The 20,151-nt window shown below is 48.0% G+C and overlaps 1 protein-coding gene across 8 annotated transcripts in view; it reads right to left on the bottom strand.

Annotated features, from left to right (window-relative positions):
- Positions 1–1,038: 1,038 nt before the first annotated feature.
- The window catches only part of med15 (mediator complex subunit 15), a 21,107-nt gene continuing 1,994 nt past the window's right edge, over positions 1,039–20,151 (bottom strand). The window contains exons 2-18 of one of the 8 annotated variants that reach the window (XM_085783288.1): positions 19,999–20,086; positions 19,848–19,899; positions 16,113–16,136; positions 15,775–15,939; positions 14,517–14,791; positions 13,566–14,042; positions 10,256–10,414; positions 8,922–9,071; positions 7,756–7,874; positions 7,526–7,653; positions 5,781–5,915; positions 5,588–5,666; positions 5,297–5,363; positions 4,128–4,285; positions 3,015–3,181; positions 1,985–2,083; positions 1,039–1,334 (exon numbers count right to left, since the gene is read on the bottom strand). In XM_085783288.1, coding sequence (XP_085639414.1) covers positions 1,198–1,334; positions 1,985–2,083; positions 3,015–3,181; positions 4,128–4,285; positions 5,297–5,363; positions 5,588–5,666; positions 5,781–5,915; positions 7,526–7,653; positions 7,756–7,874; positions 8,922–9,071; positions 10,256–10,414; positions 13,566–14,042; positions 14,517–14,791; positions 15,775–15,939; positions 16,113–16,136; positions 19,848–19,899; positions 19,999–20,086 — 2,479 coding nt within the window. In that variant the 3' untranslated portion in view covers positions 1,039–1,197. The remainder of the gene's footprint in view (positions 1,335–1,984; positions 2,084–3,014; positions 3,182–4,127; positions 4,286–5,296; positions 5,364–5,587; positions 5,667–5,780; positions 5,916–7,525; positions 7,654–7,755; positions 7,875–8,921; positions 9,072–10,255; positions 10,415–13,565; positions 14,043–14,516; positions 14,792–15,774; positions 15,940–16,112; positions 16,137–19,847; positions 19,900–19,998; positions 20,087–20,151) is intronic. The other 7 variants (XM_085783289.1, XM_085783290.1, XM_085783291.1 and 4 more) reach the window with 7 other exon arrangements.

The following is a 20,151-nucleotide window of genomic DNA, read 5'->3' as shown; positions in this document are numbered from 1 at the left end:
ATCCAAGCAAACAAAATTCAATCTTAGTGAATATTTATCCGTTTCTTAGTCTATATTTATCCATTATTTTCCAGTTTGTATAAGTGCACTTGTAACTACACTACAATTAAAATTATAGGAGCCAGCAAGACGCACACAGAGACCGGGGTTCACCCAGGGATCACCGCCCTGTTAATGCAGGTCAAACACGGACGAGTCCCTCCCTCCCACTCTCCCACCCGGAGAGGAGAGTTACCTGACTGCTGTTCCTGCAGGTCATTGTCAGCCATTTCTTCCCCCTAATTCCCCGAGGGATAACTCCGCTTCATCGTGGCGTGCTAAGCGCTGTCTTGCCAGGCTGATGTGCTGGGAATCCGGTACACGTGCGGGACAGACGGTCACGTCTTCAGGTTTTTTTGTTTGTTTTTTCACGGGGTCTCTCACCTGTTTTTTTGCGGGGCCCTACGCAACGTGCGTAGTGTGCGTATTGGGTGAACCGGTACTGAGAAAACGACTCCCGGATGTGAAAAGATCAAAAGACAAGTTTTTATTTATAAAAAGCAGAAAATACATTTATATTTTCACTTTGAACCAAAGTGTACAAATCTTTTCCCACACTACTACTTCTTCTTCTTCATCTTCTTCTTCCTCCTCTGTGGTACAAAACTCAGTAAATCGACAGAAACAAAGTCGTGGTGCGTTCAGGGACCGGGTAAGAGTCAGGATAAATAACAGCTGCTCTGGTTTCCCTTTGTGTCTCCTGACCGGACCGAGGCCGAAGCCGAAGCCGCCTCGTCCCCGGGACCTGGACCTGGACCTGGACCTGGACCTGGACCTGGACCTGGACCGTCCCGGAGGTCCCGACCCGGAGGTCCCGACCCGGAGGTCCCGACCCGGAGGTCCTGACCGGAGGTCCCGACCCGGAGGTCCCGACCCGGAGGTCCTGACCGGAGGTCCTGACCCGGAGGTCCCGACCCGGAGGTCCTGACCCGGTCTTCAGTCTCTGAGGGCGTTCGAGGTCTGGAGGCGTCAGGAGCTTCTAGAGTTTCCCAGCCTCGGTGTCGTCCCTGAACGCCTCACAGCTCTGCAGTTTGAAACTTTGAAGAGTTTGAAGTGGCATCAGACTGTAGTGTCCATGGAAACAGGGTTAGGTGGGGTGGGGTGGGGTGGGGGGTTGCTGTGGCGACGGCAGGCGAGGCGAGGGGAGGGGGCGGGGCCTCAGGCCGCAGACAGACAGGCCTGGTGGACGCTCTGCGCCCACGTGTTGAGCAGCTCCGTCACTGAGTGTTTGTCTGGAAGCTGCAGCAGCTTGGACGTCATCGTCCTGTGGACGGACTGGAGGAAGCTGTTCGCACCTGAGACACACGGGACAGGTAGGGACAGGTGAGACAGACAGGTAGAGACAGGTAGGGACAGGTGAGACAGACAGGTAGAGACAGGTAGAGACAGGTGAGGCAGACAGGTAGAGACAGACAGAGACAGGTGAGACAGATAAAAAAAAAAAAAGGTAGAGACAGACAGACAGGTAGAGACAGACAGGTAGAGACAGACAGGTAGAGACAGACAGGTAGAGACAGACAGGTAGAGGACAGACAGACAGGTAGAGACAGACAGGTAGAGGACAGACAGACAGGTAGAGACAGACAGGTAGAGACAGACAGGTAGAGGACAGACAGACAGGTAGAGGACAGACAGGTAGAGACAGACAGGTAGAGGACAGACAGACAGGTAGAGACAGGTAGAGACAGACAGGTGAGACAGACAGGTAGAGGACAGACAGACAGGTAGACAGACAGACAGGTAGTGGACAGACAGGTAGAGACAGACAGGTAGAGGACAGGTAGAGGACAGACAGGTAGAGACAGACAGGTAGAGGACAGACAGACAGGTAGAGGACAGACAGACAGGTAGAGGACAGACAGACAGGTAGAGGACAGACAGGTAGAGGACAGACAGACAGGTAGAGGACAGACAGACAGGTAGAGACAGAGCCGTGTGTTCTCACCGTACTGCTCCCCGTCGTCGGCCCAGTAGGGACTCTGGTCTGGATAGTCGGCGGGGACGCTGAGCTGCAGGGGGGGGACGCTGGGCAGGTTCTTATCGTCTGAAACAACAACAACAACAACAACAACAACAGCTTCAGGACATTATACTCTAAACGAATATGGACCAAAGCTAAACTTATCCTTGACTGTCCCACTTTATAGGGAGTTTGACCTCCTCCCATCTGGACGCCGGCGTGGGGTCTCCTCTCCTTCATCTCCTGGGCTAGGCTTGCCTCTACTCTGGGGCCTCTGCACTTAAATGCACTTGGGGATCGAGTGTTATTTATTTTATTTTGTTTTTTTCGGTTCTTGCGGCACTGTGCACTTTGGTTATTATATTATCAACAGTAATTTATTGGTAGTAGTGGTATGTTTTTGTTGTTCGTGCTGTTTGTTTGGTGTGTTGCTGCACTGTGTTGTGGCTGGTGACATGTAGATTGATTGATTGATTTCTTTCTTTCGATCATGTAAATGACAATGTAAAAAAATAAAATAAATAAGATAAAATAATAATATAATAAGGAAATAAGTGAACAGCAAAAATGTATACACAAAAAAAGTAACATCTCATAAGCAACGCAGTTTACATGAGTGAAAAGGAGCAGGAAGAAGTATAAACGTATCTAATCCTACCGCTATCATTTTAACTATATGTTCTAATTAAAATCATAAATTAAAATCTAATTAAAATCATCGATGTCTTGGATGCTGCTTTTTTGTCTTGTGTTTGTGGTGCTTGCTGCAGATCCAATTTCCCTCAGGACATAAATAAAAACTGAACTGAACTGAACAGAACAAACACAGGTAAACATGCTGGTGGCGTGACCAGAAGTGATGTCATCCTTTGGGACAGACAATAAATTTATCTATCTATCTATCTATCTATCTATCTATCTATCTATCTATCTATCTATCTATCTATCTATCTATCTATCTATCTATCTATCTATCTATCTATCTATCTATCATCATGATGCTGGGCCCCCTCACCCAGCTTGCAGACCAGGTGCACGGTGCCGTTGTTGCTGCAGAAGGACGGGTCCAGGTTGACCAGGAACTTGACGTCCAGCCGAGCCACCTCGCCCTGCAGGATGTTGGGGATCGTCTGCCGCTCCTCGTCCTCGTGCTTCCTCTTCCTGCCCAGGACGCTGGGACCTCTGTGGGGGGGAGAGGAACATACAGCTCTTCAAAATGATCAGTTCCTCTGGTTTTACTATTCATAGCTATGTGTTCGAGTAAAATGAACACTTTTGTTTCATTCTATAACCTACTGACAACATTTCTCCCAATAAAATATTGTCATTTAGAGCAGTGGTTCTCAACTGGTGGGTCGGGACCCAAAAGTGGGTCTAGACCCGTTCTGGATGGGTCGCGGACAGCTGGTCAAAAAAGTAAATCATATTTAATGCACATCTGATGTTGGACATGTCTTTTATTTTGAAAAATAACTTATATTGAAAGGCACACGAGACATGCAGTTGTAATGCTCCTCCTCACTTTCTTATTTGCTCCATTTGCTCTGAATGCAAAGATATCAGTTTCTTATTAATGTGGCCTGATGCAGTGAAAATACCTTGATTTGTGGGTCTTTATTTTGTGCAATTTGATATTTATTAACTTTAGTGAACATGCTCTGAATGCAGAGATGCATTAGAAGTCAAATATATCGTTTTGTTGGTCTCCATTTTGTGCAAATAAAAAAAAAATTCTTGGCTTGAATTCTATAAAAGTGGGTCACGACTTAATGACCATGGGAAAATGTGGAGCCCAGAGTGAAACTAGTTGAGAACCCCTGATTCTCAACAGGTCAAAATAACAAAAAAGATTCTTGTGTTTTCAGACCTTACCGTATAATGCAAAGAAAACAAGTTTCATATTTAAAACAACACAACACTACTTTTTACTTCTAAACTTTTTAAAGAGTTTAGAAATCAACATTGGTGGAATAATCCAATTTTTTAAAAGTTTAATAGACACTGGAATCGATGGCTGCCATAGCAAGCAAATCTGGCAAAAATAGGAATTTCTTAAGTTGATTTCTTTAAGTGGATTTCATGGGGCCCTACTTCCCCTGTGAGCTGAGTGCAGACGGCTGCTACCTACGTGATGGGGGGGCCGTGGATGGCGGTCATGGCGGGGGCGAAGGTCCGGTACAGGGAGTGGTTGAAGACCGGGGAGCGGATGTTGGCCATGACGGCGTCCAGCAGCGGCTGACACAGGTACTGCTGCTTGGTGGCCACCGGGGGGGGAGGGGGGGTCGGCTGCAGCCACAGGGACAACAAGGACAGACCGTTACTATGACGACAACAAGGACAGACCGTTACTACGACAACAACAAGGACAGACTGTTACTACGACGACAACAACAGCAACTAGAACACCTGTGTGGTTGTTTGACAGAGTCGGGGCTCAGCAGACAGAAACGTTGAGAAAAAGCGATTTTCTGCCTCTGCACTGGTTTCACATTTGGGCGTATTCTGACAAAACGGTAACTCCTATCAGAACAAGCAGCAGACCGTGGTCGTCGTAAGTACTTCCTGAACACTTGATAGGATTTTGGTGTTTCTACAGTAAATATTTTAGAAACCTTTGCGAGTTATAGACAGGGGTCCGTTCTGCTTCTCTCAGAAAATCTTTGTATTTGAGTCAATGAGGAGCAGAGACAGACGTGGCCGCACTTAGAGGCTGACAATTCAAATTCTGTAAGTCTCTCTGCTTTGTTGAACACATTGTTAGAGAGAGAACAAGTTTGTCTACAAATGTGGAAAAAATCATGTGTGTAGAGTGTAAATTGTGGCCGTGAGCAGTGTGGAAAGAGAAAAGTTTCAGACAGCTTCTCCCACTCTGACCGATGATGTCACCCACTCTGACGTGAACATTCCGTGCAATACACACCCATTTAAATCTGGACATTTCTCCAAAAACGATCATGGTCATTGATCAGTGATTGATCAAAAACTATATGACCTATCGGAACGTGGATACATAGACCGAAAGACAAGACTTGTGTCTACTGTTTAAAGTTTAAATGGAGTCTCTAGGTGAAAGTATGCCAGAGCAGTAGACATTTGAAAAAGTCCAATAATTTTTTTCACTTTCTGACTCCATCCCATTCATTCTCTGTGAGAAAGTTTTCACAGTTTTTCACGACTTGCGTTGCCAAACATTCGTATTCTGTAGAAAAAAGTAAAAGCACAGCGCCCACGATGGAGCCACACGTTTTGATATCTATATATTTGACGGTTGAGACTCAGAGTGAAGGTTGTTCTCACCACGGCCATGTCGTTCTTCAGCTTCTCCAGAGCAATCTCACATTTCTGAAGAGTCCTGAGAGGACACCTGGAGGACGGAGAGCACAGACGGGTCAGGAGAGGTGGACCCATGTGGACCCATGTGGACCCATGTGGACCCATGTGGACCCATGTGGTCTAGTGGTCTGATGTGGACCTAAGTAGTCTGATGTGGTCTAGTGGACTGGTGGACTGATGTGGACCTAAGTAGTCTGATGTGGTCTAGTGGACTGATGTGGTCTAGTGGTCTGATGTGGACTCTTGTGGTCTCACCTGGTGTTGGGGTCGGTGAGGATGTTGAGCAGACTCTTCATCTTGCTCAGGTCCTTCTTCCTGTCTGTGAAACACACAGCTGCCGTTACAGAGGGAACGAGGAGCCGTTAACGATGATTGATCAAATTAATTGATTGATTGATTGATTGATTCCTGCTGATCGATCTGATCGATCGGTTCGTTGACGGCTCACCTTCGTTCTTGTCGATCTTATTGATCATCCTGCGCAGAGGCTCGATGTATTTGGACAGCTGCTTCAGCTTCTCCATGTACTGCTGGTCCTCCAGGGACGTGGCGCCCGCAGGACTCATCACAGAGCTGGGGTTACCTGGGGACAGAGAGGACAGGTGAGGACAGAGAGGACAGGTGAAGACAGAGAGGACAGGTGAGGACAGAGAGGACAGAGAGGACAGGTGAGGACAGAGAGGACAGAGGACAGGTGAGGACAGACAGGACAGGGGAGGACAGAGAGGACAGGGACAGAGAGGACAGTGAGGACAGGTGAGGACAGAGAGGACAGGTGAAGACAGAGAGGACAGGTGAGGACAGAGAGGACAGGTGAAGACAGTGAGGACAGAGAGGACAGGTGAAGACAGAGAGGACAGGTGAGGAACGAGAGGACAGGTGAAGACAGAGAGGACAGGTGAGGACAGAGAGGACAGTGAGGACAGGTGAAGACAGGTGAGGACAGAGAGGACAGGGGAGGACAGGTGAAGACAGACAGGACAGAGAGGACAGGTGAAGACAGGTGAGGACAGAGAGGACAGGTGAGGAACGAGAGGACAGAGAGGACAGGTGAGGACAGAGAGGACAGGTGAGGACGGTGAGGACAGAGAGGACAGGTGAGGACAGAGAGGACAGAGAGGACAGGTGAGGACAGAGAGGACAGGTGAAGACAGAGAGGACAGGTGAGGACAGAGAGGACAGTGAGGACAGGTGAAGACAGGTGAGGACAGAGAGGACAGGGGAGGACAGGTGAAGACAGACAGGACAGAGAGGACAGGTGAAGACAGGTGAGGACAGAGAGGACAGGTGAGGACAGAGAGGACAGGTGAGGACAGAGAGGACAGGTGAGGACAGGTGAGGACAGAGAGGACAGGTGAGGACAGAGAGGACAGGTGAAGACAGAGAGGACAGTGAGGACAGGTGAGGACAGAGAGGACAGGTGAAGACAGAGAGGACAGGTGAGGACAGGTGAAGACAGAGAGGACAGAGAGGACAGGTGAGGACAGATAGGACAGGTGAGGACAGATAGGACAGGTGAGGACAGAGAGGACAGGTGAGGACAGGTGAAGACAGAGAGGACAGAGAGGACAGGTGAAGACAGAGAGGACAAGTGAGGACAGGTGAGGACAGGTGAAGACAGAGAGGACAGGTGAAGACAGAGAGGACAGAGAGGACAGATATGACAGAGAGGACAGGTGAGGACAGGTGAGGAGTCAGGAGCTAGCCGTTAGCATGCTAACTTGTAGTGATGGGATGTACAGTGCCGAGGCTTCAGAGAACAGAAGTCTTTCATAAAGCGTGTATCGAGGCTCGTTGCTCCGTTTAGCGTGAGTGAAGCCTCGCTGGTTGGTTTGAGTTTTTTTAAAACAAAGGGCAGTAGATCGCCGCAAAATTTTCGTTACTGTTCGTGTTTTGCCAATTTGGAAGTGGAAAAAAATATTGTTTCTTAATAAAAATGAATAAAGACACCGTCATCCTAGCATAAGCACAACTCTCACCTTTTGAAAACAATGCAACAGTTTTAAATAAACATCTCATGTCTTATTGAAGTTATTTAAACATTGACTGAAATAATACTGACAAGTTATGACGTTATGCTAATGCTAGCTGCGGCAGAGACGTTATGCTAACGCTAGCCGCAGCGGAGACATTATGCTAACGCTAGCCGCGGCAGAGACATTATGCTAACGCTAGCCATGGCGGAGACGTTACCTGGAGTGTTGAGCGGTCCGGGGGAGGGGACTCCGTAGTTCTGGGGCGTGCGGGCGGTGGCGGGGCTCTGTGAGGGCTGGGGGGAGGGGCTGGGCTGGAAGCCTCCTGGAGACGGCGTGGGACCAGAGCTGTGGGGGGGGGGGGGGGGGGTTAGGGGTCAGAGGTTAACCAGCAGCATCACACCTGGTGGTCAGAGGTCACATCACCTGAGGCTCAGCTGCTGCCGTTACCTGGCCGAGTTGGGCTGCGAGGTCGGGGGCTGTGGCGACGGCTGAGGGGGAGGGGGCATCGACTGTGGCGTCTGGACCTGTGCAGGCGAAGGTGATGACATCATCGAGTGCTGTGGCACCTAGGGAGGAGATTGGACAAAGGACAAGCCAATGAGAGGCCAGGAAGAAGCTCCAGAACCAGGACCAGGGCTGAACCGGTCCATGGAGCAGATCACAGCGGGCGACAGACTGAACCCTGGGTTACACGCTGTCATTCCGACATCCCACCATTCCAACATGCGAACGTCCCACCATTCCGACACGGCTTTCCATATAAGGAAATGTGCGTTACTCAACAGAGGACTCACTTCTTTAAGACATGTTGATAGAGGAATACCCACATGGTTGTGTGTAATTCCGCAGCAGAGCGCAGACAGGGACTAGTCTGCCTGTCTGGCCTCCATCTGATCTTTTTACTAAACTTAACCAACTCCTTTCATCACTGCCTAAGCCCAACCAGTGCAAAATCTTTTGGGGAAACAAATACGCTGTTTGGTTTTTTTTTAGAAATTTTACCAGTTTCTTCTCAATTTTTCTTTTTTACTTGTTTATTTTTTTCAAGAAATTTTACCCCTTTTTGTATTATTGCCCCTTTTTTTAGAGAGAAATTGTAACACATTTTTCTACAATTTTTTTGCGAAATCTTACCACTTTTTCGATTTTCTAGAATTCTTTTGAGAAATTTTACTAGATTCTTCTCATTTAAAAAAATTTTTTTTTACTTTTTTTTTTTTTTTTAGAAATTTTACCATTTAAAAAAAATCTTACTACTTTTTTCTAGAAATGTTTCAACTTTTTTTGAGAAATCTTACCACTTTTTTCCAGAAATTTCTCTATAATCTTTCAAAAATGTACGGCGCCTAATTTAAACGTACATTCATTGTTTGTGTATTTCTGGTGTTTGCTTCAAAATGTTGTCCAATGGGGGTCCGTGATCTAATTTGTGTCAATTTTGGGTCCTTGATTGTAAAAAAAAAACCCAACTAAAAAGCAGTATACCCACAAAAAAACAATTTGCCTACACCACTGGTTATGTTCATGTGGAGCGGGTTGAGGTTGAAGCAGCAGAGAGACGGACAGAAGCAGGGAGGGAGGGGGGTCAGAGGTCGCTCTAGAGGGGTAAATACCTGCTGTGTCATCGGCTGTCCTCCCACCGCGGCGGCGGCTGCGGCGGCGGCGGCGGCAGCGGCAGCAGCTGCAGCAGCGTTTGGAGGAGGGATGGGGGAGTTGAGGGCGGCTCGAGGTCGGTTGGGAATCTGCATCACGGGTCGCCCCAACTTCAGAGGACACAACAGACAGGACAGGACAGGTGAGCAGAGGGGGGGAGGGGGGCAAGGGGGCGGAGCTTCACAAGCTGCTGCTCATCACCTGCACAGTCTGCGTCTAACCAACGGCTCTGACAAACACCCACCACCCAGAACGCACTGCCGTTACTATTAGGGGTGGGCAAAAATATCGATGTGGCAATATATCGCGATATTTTCAAAAATTCAAAATTTGAATTTTTTTTTTTTTTTCAAATAATAAATCATGTTTCAGACGTAAATCCAGTACAACTTCAGCACCTCTGCTCCGCGAGGTGTCACTGTACTGCTACCTCAGACAGTGTGTTGTTCATGCAGATATGTTGTGCTTGTATAGTTACAATAAAATGGCATGGATAATTTGAATTACATTGTTTTGACTTAGTTTGTCCCATGAATTATCACTATCATCTGATGTACACAACTCGGATTTTAAGATGCATAATGCCTTTTACATTTTTCAGTGAACTGTGTAGAATATCGCAATATATCGCAAAATTTGGATATCGCAATATCATATCGTATCGTGATGCGTATCGTGAGGTCCTAGGCAATGCCAACCCCTAGTTACTATGGTGAATCAAAGCCGTGAGACGTTCAGGTGCACGACTGCCACCTGTGTAAATCACAGTTACCGTCTCACTGTGGAAACGCACTGAAGCGTTCCATGATGACATTATTCGTCATTCATGGCAGCTGAAACAGGAAGTGAAGACTGAGATTCAAGCGGTTGTGGCTAGATGGCGTATAGTGATGTAGAATCTTACCAAATCTCATCGAGAACTCCCGACTGGTTAAGTTTAGTAAAACTGACATGTACAGGTGTAAAAAAAGCAAAAAGTAAGTGAAGCTATTGGTTGGGTTTAGGCACAGCTAAGTAAAGAGTGCATGTTTCCCGGACGTCACTTCCTGCAGCTCATGTACGCCATCTAGCAACAACCGATTCAAGCAGCTGGATTATGGTTATGACTCACACTGTAGTGACATCAGAGGACGTCACCTGTCTGCAGGCGAGGCCCTCTGACCTCGGGATGACGTCATCATCGTCATTACAGCCGCTCTCTGTTTCGGTGTTCATGCAGGTGGGGGGTGTTTGCTCAGAGCATCTGGTGTTCAGCAGCGTGTGATGTCATATCGAGCTGTTACACATAAAGCACCTGTGGTTGCTGTGGTTGCCGTGGCTGCGGTCTCACCTGTCCTGGTCCGGCGGCGGCTGCAGCGGCGGCGTTGAGCTGCGCCTGAGCTGCAGCCTGCTGGGCCTGCTGCGCCGCCTGCTGAGCATGCTGGACCTGCTGCTGCTGCAGGACTGCACGGGCCTGCACACACACACACACAGGGCAAGGCATGCAAGCAGAGTGACGGTAAGCAGGACTACTGCATCCTGGAGAAAGGTATTATGGGTAAGGGAAGCAGGGAGGCATCTACTTTATTCTCTTTTCTAAGCTGCAGTTCTGAATCACTGTTCATACAAACACCTGGATGGGAGAACATCTGGATGTTTATTGAAGAAACTTTAAATTTCTACAAGAAAGAATTTTGCTTCTCATTTTTCGGTGCCCATTTGTAGGATATCCATTGTTAAAAGATGGCATGATAATCCATGCATTTTACAGATTTTCAATGAAAAAAAAAAAAAAGATCCATGTGTTTACCGCAACTACAGAAACTATGGAAACGTAATCATTCAATTCCACCAGAGAAGCAAAACCGGTTTACGTTTTTGACGTTCTGTAAAAGGTGGATACATTCAACAGATTGTTCAGTACTTTATTGTCATTGTCACCTGCAACAACGAAATTGAGAAAGAGCATCACAGTCCAGCATAATAAATACATTGTGCTCTATGTGCAATCCATAGAGTGCTCAAGTACAATAGAGGTACAATAATGTAATTGGGGTGGGGGTGGAGGGGGGGGGGGGGGGTGATAGAATTGATCTTTTCTAGAAGATGTGTCTTCTTAGTCTCAGAATGACAAACCATCAGACTCGGTGATAAAGGGATATTCCAGCGCTTTAAGTTTAGCCCCTGGTCTAACGCACCGCCAGACCCAGTAGAACCCCCCCCCCCCCAAACATCAGCAGTACAAACAGGGTCCCATACCATAATACGAGGCATCCGTGTCGCATCTCATGTTGGCCCTCTCAACTTCTCTGCAGGAGGGCAATGTAAATTCTGACTGTGTCACCTTTTGTGATACGTCACTTGAGCCATTCGGTCTTATGTCCAAGGAAATTCGACAGATGATGTCCATCCCGGTCCAGGTGTATTGCCAAGTTTGGCTCTCACAGTCAAACTTGACGGAAGCGGCTAGGAGAACTCTCTATAGTCTCCCAGTGGAGCCAGGAGAGATATTTGGTCCAGCAGCACAGGAAGCGTTGGAGCGTACCATCGAGATAGAAAAATGGAATCGTCGCAGAGGCCGGCCCGTGACTTTTTCGGGATTCTGCCCGCCTGCCCTCGAGGCAACCGCAAGCTTCAGTTCCAGTACGCCAGTTTCGTCCAGCCTTGGATCTGAGGAGGCTCAACAGGTTTATGAAGTTCTTGCCGTTCCACATGTTACCCACAGAGATTGGTTTACGTCCATAGACCAGAAAGAGGCTTACTCTCATGTCCCCATTGCCCATCAACACCAACACCTTCTTGCCTATCGAGGCCGCCACTGGCAGTTCAGAGTACTATTGTTCGGGCTCTCCCTTTCCCCAAGGGTGTTTACGAGGTGGCGCCTCTACAGTCTCAGACCCAAAGTTAATATGGAAAAGAGTTGCCCCAGAATCATTGCAGACCACAATCTTCATTGGTGCAACACTGAACACTGTGACTATGACAGCCGGTCTGTCCCCCCCACCATGTGGACAACATCCTACACCTTCTCACCCTCTTCCATTAGGGGTGACTGTTTCCCAATGTCACATTTCCTCGTTCTTCAGCAAACTAATATCCATTTTAGCTGTTGTACCACTGGGCCTGCTGTCACTGCACCCACTGTAGAGGTGGTTCAACAGCTTCCGCTTGAATGCCAAGTGGCACAGACACAGGATGCTCAAGGTGTCACAGCAGTGTCTGGTCACCCCAGTCCCGTGGAGGGAAAGGGCCTACATGGTAAGGGGTGTCACTATGGGCTCCATTCCGTCTCGCAGGGAGATCGCCACCACGGATGCTGCCCCTCAGGGTGGGGTGCAGCGTGGAAGAGTAGGACAGCTCACGGGCAGTGGTCTACAAAAGGCCGTGCCAAACCGTACCTGAGGGGCAAGCACGTCCTAATACGGTCAGACAACATCTCGACCGTGTATCATATCAACGATCAGGGCGAGACCAAGTCTGCACGGCTTCTGCAGGTGTCACAGGATCTCCAAACATGGGAAGCCAATGGGCAATGTATCTAACGGGAGAGCAGAACTTCCTTTCCCGTCAAAAGTCTCCATCAGGGGAGTGGTGCCTTCATCTGGACATCCTTCAGCAGAGCAGGGGTTGGACCTCTTCACTTCAGAGGTGTCAACCCACTGCCCTCTATGGTTCTCCCTAGTGGAGACAACCAGCCCTCTAGGCCAGGATGCACTGGCTCACCCTTGGCCGGAGGTTCTTCTATATGCTTTCAGTACTTCAGAGAGTCCCTTCAGGAAGGTCACAGCCAGGATTCTGCTGGTGGCCCCCTTCTGGCCAGGGGGAACGTGGTTTCCTCCCCAACAGGAGAGATCCCCTGTCCCGACTAGGAGGACAGATCTGGCACCCCAATCTCCCAACTGCCCTCCAACCCTGTGTCTGACGGCTGGAGGGCCCGAACGGCTGCTAAACAGCTGTGCGAACCCTGTTAGGCATACCATAATGAATGCAAGCATGCCATTCACTCGTCTGCAGCACGATAACAGATGGAAGCTGTTTTCTAACTGGTGTATGGGTCAGAGTGAAGTCCCAGTGCATTGCTCTGTGCCTACTGTTCTGAAGTTCCTGCAGTCCCTTCTGGACAGAGGCCGATCTCCTTCTACTCTGAAGGTGTATGTAGCAGCAATCTCACGTCACCATGCAAGAGTTGATAATGGCACAGTGGGGGAGCCACAGTATGGTATCCCTCTTCTTGAAGGGGACTTAGAGGTTGCATCCTCCAAGAACCCTGAGAACCCCAGCATGGGATCTCCCATGGAAATGTTGTTCATCAGCAACAGGTATGGGGCTTGTAACCATCCCCTGCCAGCCAGTGTGACGTGGAGGGAGATATGTGCTGCTGCCTCACGGCCGTCACGGGTGCTACAAAAACAGCAGTGTTTTGCTATCTGGCTGTCCGTGCTAAGTCATTACAACTAGATTCCCAGATCCAACACTTGATCCCTGGAGGGGGTATTCTACTGGATCTGACGGTGCGTTAGACCATGGGTTAAACTTAGACCAGAATATGTTAATTAGAAACCACTCAAGAGTAATCTGAACAGTCTGGTACTTGACACCTGATTGGTTCCTGGACCTGCTCTCACCTGGAAGGCCTGGATCTTGAGCTGGTGCTGCTGCTGCTGCTGATTCAGGGAGTTGATGGGAACGTGCTGAGCGGACGTCATCTGTCCGGCCAGAGACTGAGGCACCATGCCGGGCTGCTGCTGCTGCTGGGAGTGTGGAGGCATCTGCCCCGGCTGAGGCTGGCCCTGGGCCTGCACCTGCTGCTGCTGCTGCTGCTGCTGCTGCTGCTGAACCATGTGCTGCATGGACTGGGCCTGGACCTGGGCCTGAGCCTGAGCTTGAGCCTGGGCTTGAGCTTGAGCTTGGGCTTGGGCTTGGGCTTGGGCTTGGGCTTGAGCTTGAGCTTGGGCTTGAGCTTGGGCCTGAGCTTGAGCCTGGGCCTGAGCTTGAGCCTGGGCTTGAGCTTGAGCTTGGGCTTGAGCTTGGGCCTGAGCATGCTGCTGGAGCTGCTGGAGCTGCACCATCTGCTGCTGTTGCTGGAGCCTCGAGTGGTGCATCTGACAGGAAGGAGACAAACAGGGAAGCTGAGTGACACCTCCATCATCATATCAGACATACACTCATATAGCTTAAATACTGTTTAATCTGATGTCTGTTCCCAGGGCATATGGTATATTGTTCTTTAACTGTGGGTTAAAATTGTCTGTTCTTATTTTGTTTGTCTGCGTCTGTTTTGCCTTGATATTGTCTGTCTGTGCTCTGTCTTGTAATTGTCCATTGTATGACTTGTCATCACAAGGTTTTAAAGTCTTCTGTGTTCATGTCTTTTAGAAACCTGCCTTGGGACTGCAGCTGAAATTTAGCAGTTGTGCTAAGTCCGGCACATTTACATTGATGCTTAATGCGTCAGTGTTGATGAATGTGCACTGTCCCAATTCAATAAATAAAGAAATTAAATGAAATATGGGTCAGACTCTATCAGGACCTTGGTCGGGTCCAGAGACTTCACGCCGACTCTGGTGTACACGTACCTGGTTCTGCTGCTGCTGGTTCTGGGCTTGCTGCTGCTGGCTTTGGTGCTGCTGCTGCAACTGTTGGTGCTGCTGCTGTTGTTGCTGCTGCTGCTGCTGCTGCTGCTGCTGCATCTGCACCCTCATCTGGAACTGCTGCTGCATGGCGTTCTGCTGCTGCTGCTGCTGCTGTTGCTGCTGCTGCTGCTGCTGGAACGGCTGGAACTGAATGGGCGGCTGCTGCTGCTGCTGCGCCTGCACCATCTGCTGCATCGGCATCTGGCCCGGACCCCCTACTACAGAGTGAGTGAGAAGCCGGTGAAGGACGGCGCTGGTCTAACGGCTCAGAACGGGCCCGACACACATACACAACGTGCCAAAGCGGAGACCGAAAGTCAGAGCGGCTCTGATGCCAACATGTGCGGCGGCGTCGCAGCCAGCATCCACCGACACCGCAGCATGAGCATTCACAGCAGACACACATAGTCCAGTCATTTTAGGCCAAAAAAGGGGTCAACGTTGAACAAATTGCAACAGAATCTCAAACTCAACTGATTTTGTATCCTCAACATGTCCTGAGTGAGGGGAAAAAAAGCCCTGAAGAATCCCATTAGGGGAAAGTTTAGAAAAAGACCCAAATATATCCCATTTATACGCCTATTAATTATTTTTCTCACGTGAATAGGGTAAAATTTTTAACCTTTAGATATCTCCATGAACATTACTGAGTTGATTACTTACATTAAGACAAACAAAAAATGTGTTACAAGTTTTTTGAAATTCTTTGTTAACATAAATAAATTCCATTGACGGCACATAAAGGTGCTGTGGTGGTACCAGCTTGAAAATTGGAATGAGTGGACTCCATCAGTCAAACGACAAGAAATCACTTTAAATTTCAAGATGACTGCAATTTTTCAAGGTAGCCACATCCTTAGTAGAGCAGGTATGAGCAAACAGTGCATAGTCCAATTACGTATGGCTAATTTGCATACATACAACACCTGATAGCCTAATTGGGTTCCATTCAGACATTAAGTTTTTTAACTGTAATATGAGACTGAACAAGACATTTTCACCTGCTATACCCAATGTTTAGATCAGGTGTTGGTATGTATGCAAATTAGCCATACGTAATGTCATACCTTTTTCTAAACTTTCCCCTAATGGGATTCTTCTGGGCTTTTTTGTGTTACCGAATTTGCTTCTGTTGCAATTTGTTCAACCTTTTTTCATAAAACGACTGGACTAACACACCACACGGAGGAAACACACTCACTGGCTTGTGGGTTTCCAGCCACCCCTGCCATGGCATGCTGGCCTATCTGCATCTGCCCCATGGCCCCCATGCCACCCACTGGAGCGCCGGTGGGGCGAGGGCCCATGCCACTGGCGCCCGGGCCCCCTCCTACCCCCGTCAGGTTAGTCAGGGTGTTCATGGGATCTAGCAGAAGGGTAGACAACAGACAATATTACGCAGCTCCGACATGCACAGCAGGAATCATGAACACCACGAGTCTGGTAGTGAAGGTCCAGCAGAGGACAGAAGAACACAGCAAAGGAAACTCAGATGAAGAGACAGGTGTCGCCGACAGACGCAGCCACAGAGCCACTTACCTGGACCCCCCAGGGACTTCTTGTCTGTGGGCGAGAAACAACAAACTGGTGACTACAGGTGTCTTTGGAAGTCATTGATAATCAACCTTGGAGAACGACTACTACAGATCCTAGATCAGATCAGAGTGGTTTTGGATGTACATCATGTTATGGGGATGTCCGATAATATCGACCGGATATTAACATAAAAATGTAACATATGTCCATAGTGTTCCCGGTTTTTCTGCCAATAATGAAAACCCAATAACATAATGCCTGGATTTTGTAGCAAATTCGGATGCACATTCTGAATATTTTTTTTAACCAATAACCAATGCTCATTAACCGTTTTAAAACCGTTAATTGATGGGATTAAAATGCTCTGAGTGGGGGCGGTGCATGGCGTAGTGGTTAAAGCGGCCGCCCCATGTAGAGGCTACAGTCCTCAACGCAGGCGTCCCCGGTTCGAATCCCGCATCGGGCAGACCTTTCCTGCATGTCATTCCCCCTCTCTCTGCCTCCCCCTTTCCTGTATGCTATCAAATAAAGGCAAAAACGCCAAAAAATATACTTTAAAAAAATAAAAAATAAAAAAATAAAATGCTCTGAGTGTCCGTGACTAGGCTTGTGCCTCCATCGGTAATTGACCCTTCGCATAAGCCCCGCCCCCTTGGTTATTGTTGCTACGCTGGGCAAGCTTTCACTCCCAGCCATGCTCCTGGCAGTATCTGGTATCGATTTCAAAGGAAATATCAGCAAATTTCTGGATAAACTGTTCTGAGATAATAGAGAGAAGAAGTCACAAAGATCATTCATAGTTTTCAGTGACGTGACTCGCGCAGGAGGATAAAACATCTGTTCAACGACACGACTGGACAATGTACAGAGCAGCAGTAAGGACTGGTCATTTTACCGTCTATCAACCCACCAAGACTTAGCTCATCTCACTGGTCATGAAACGTTGTCAAACTGCAAGTTTTTGGGCGATTGTGAACCACATACAGCTTTCGCTGCTGTTTTTTTTCTCCCACCGCTGTATCAGTCAGTGAAAGCAGCTGCCTGGAGGATCCCTCGCCTAAAAGCCCAGGTAAAAGCCGTAAAAGCCCAGGTCAAAGCCCTAAAAGCCCTAAAAGCCCGAGTAAAAGCCCTAACAGCCCAGGTAAAAGCCCTAAAAGCCCAGGTAAAAGCCCTAAAAGCCCAGGTAAAAGCCCAGGTAAAAGCCCTAAAAGTACAGCTGTCATTTCGGAGGTGAACATATGGTTATCCCCACATTTACACTTGCTCAAGTCGAAAAAAAAGTCAGCTGGTATCTGAACATCTCTATATTGCTGCCACCGCTGTAGTAGTAGTAGCAGCAGCAACAACAACATCCTTCTCTACAAACAAATGTTTTTCGTCCTAGTCTCAAAATGTGTCCACAAAAGCAAACGTAATGACTCACTGCAGAAAGCTTGCCAGGCCTATAGTTACGGTTGCTAACGTAGGATTGGACAATAGCCGTTTGTGGGAGGAGTTGGCGAAGGGTCAATTGACGATGTTTTTCTTGCCGTTATAAAACACACACACGCTGCTCCAGCTGTACAGCACCACGTTGTACTCTGATTCAGCTGATCGGTGCTTAGATGGAGGTTAGATCTTCACATTTTGAACTCTTTTTATACAAAATGCAGCCAAACAGCAGGCGAAAGAGAGAGGAACAGCAGAGCTACATTGACAGCTGACAACATAAGGAGCCAATTCCTTATAAATATAACCGACTGTATTAATCAGTCAAAGTTCTTGTTATCAGTTGACGGTTTAACGGTTAATCATGTGCATCCCTAGTAGCAAATAAGATTCATAATTCACTCCTCAGGGTTTCCCGCAGCGCTTTCCTGTTAAGGCGGCCGCCTTAACAACAAAGAGCTGCCGCCTAAACTAACGTCTTAAAAAAAAAAAAATGTAGCGATATTCGCCGCCACCGCCCCCCCCCCCGTCGGACGATGGCCGCATCCTCTCACACACACACCACAGAGAAGCACGCATGCATTACAGCAGCGCGTGTTGAAAGCGAAAGTTAATACGGCGCGGCAGAGATGGGGACTCGAGTTTGCGACTCGAACTCAAGTCGCACTTAAGTCGCACCCACAGAGACTTCAGACTTGACTTGGACTCGTGCCCAAAAGACTTCAGACTCGACTCGGACTCGTGTTTTGAGACTCGTGAACAATCATTATTTTTTTGGCTCGTGCCTCCCTCCTGACAGGACGACCGACGATCTTCTTTTTTTTATTTTTTATTTTTTTGCCGTTAACACACCACTAGCGGAGCAGCGCCACATGGCCGGTAACGTTATTCAGATGGAGGTTAGATCTTCATATTGAACTCCTACAGAGTGCAGCCAGACACCAGTGTCTACAGAGAGGAGCAGCAGAGCTCCTCTGACAGCGCAGTCAGCTGCGGGTGAGTGACAGGTGACTGTGAACTGGCTTTTTTTTTTTTTTTTTTTAATAGCGGCACCGTCCGTAGCCTACATGTGAGGTACAACGTCCGTTTGTTGTCAGACCTTCCTTCACGGGGACTAGCTGCTGCATAACTGGCACATATCAGGCTACTGTAGGATAAATCCTCCTGTTTATTTATGTTTTTGCTGCGAAATATGACTGAAGGCATGTAGGCTATGTATGGAAGTCTGCATGTGTCGACACGCCCCCATGAGTTGACGGAACTAATTAAAAATAATAATAACAACCAGTTCTTCTCTCAGAAACATGCGGTTCCAGAAAGGTTTTGCTGCACATAAAGATGTGAGCTATACCTAATGACCTATAATTAACAGCCTAAATCATTTTCCATGTTGTTCATCTGGGTTTTCTGAATTCAACAAAGCAAAAAAAGAGAGAAAAGGCCAGTGCAGAGGGGCAGAGCAGCCTTGATTCTTTCTTGACTCAGAATACAGTTTCCTTTAAAGGAAAGCTTTCATTGTGTGTTTTCTTCATATTGCATTGCAATATCCTGTTTAAAGTGATCATATAATAAACAACTAATCAATAGGCTACTGTATAGATAAAGGAGTGATAATAACCTACAGTAAATGCTTTGAATCGCTTAGATATAGCTGTGCAGTACTCTTAGTAGACCGGATAGCAGCAGATGATAAAGGGTCATTACAACCAGAAGAGACAGGAGACTTTGATTTTTTAGAGACTTGAGACTTGACTCGGACTTGTGACCAAAGACTTGAGACTTGACTTGGACTTGCAAAAAAAGACTTGTGAACATCACTGCGGCGCGGTGCGCCCCCCCCCCCCCCGTCAACAGATCCACAACGCCCCCCCCTCGACAGGTCAGACACCACCTTAACTAACAAATTTTCTGGGGGAAACACTGCTCCTTAATGCCCCCGCTGCTGCTTCAGATGCACAATAATAGTCCACGTGTTCTCACTACACGCCGTTCTGTTGTAAACAAACACACATGGTGATGGTGCTGCACATGTGGGGCTGTCTAATAGATGATTGGCTGTTCGCACGTCACTCCAAGAGACAAATAAACAATGTTAATGTTTGGAATGCATCCAGTGGGGCATCAGAACAAAGTAGACATAGCAATGTATGTTTTTAATTAGTTATGGGGGAAAAAATACCTGCATATCGTATCGGTTGTTATTGGAATTGGAAATTAAGCGTTTGACAACATCTGCATATCGGGTATCGACAAAACATCCCGTATCGGACATCCCCACCACTTCCTTCCTGTGTCAGCTCAGATACTCACGGATGTCTCTGAAGTGGATGATCAGCCTGGCCACCAGAGACAAATACTCCTCCTGGGGAAAACAACACATTCAGAGAGAGTTCAGCTCCTGCACGGCTCATTACACAACACCGACATGAGCGACCGTGACGATCCAAACACTGTGACTCACTCTGGACTTGGCTTTGACGTACACGTGGTTCTCCATCTCGTTGCTGGACTTGGTGTGAGCTGTTCCCGCCTTCCTCATCGCCTCCTCTCTGGAGGGAAACACATCACACACACACACACATCACGTTACAGCAGGTTTTACCGCGCACTGCTG

Source organism: Trachurus japonicus, chromosome 8 (assembly GCF_045865225.1).
Source record: "Trachurus japonicus isolate A0001 chromosome 8, Traja_1.0".
Lineage (NCBI taxonomy): Eukaryota > Metazoa > Chordata > Actinopteri > Carangiformes > Carangidae > Trachurus > Trachurus japonicus.
Note: the sequence above shows the minus strand (reverse complement) of the source record. Positions and strands in the feature narration are given on the sequence as shown.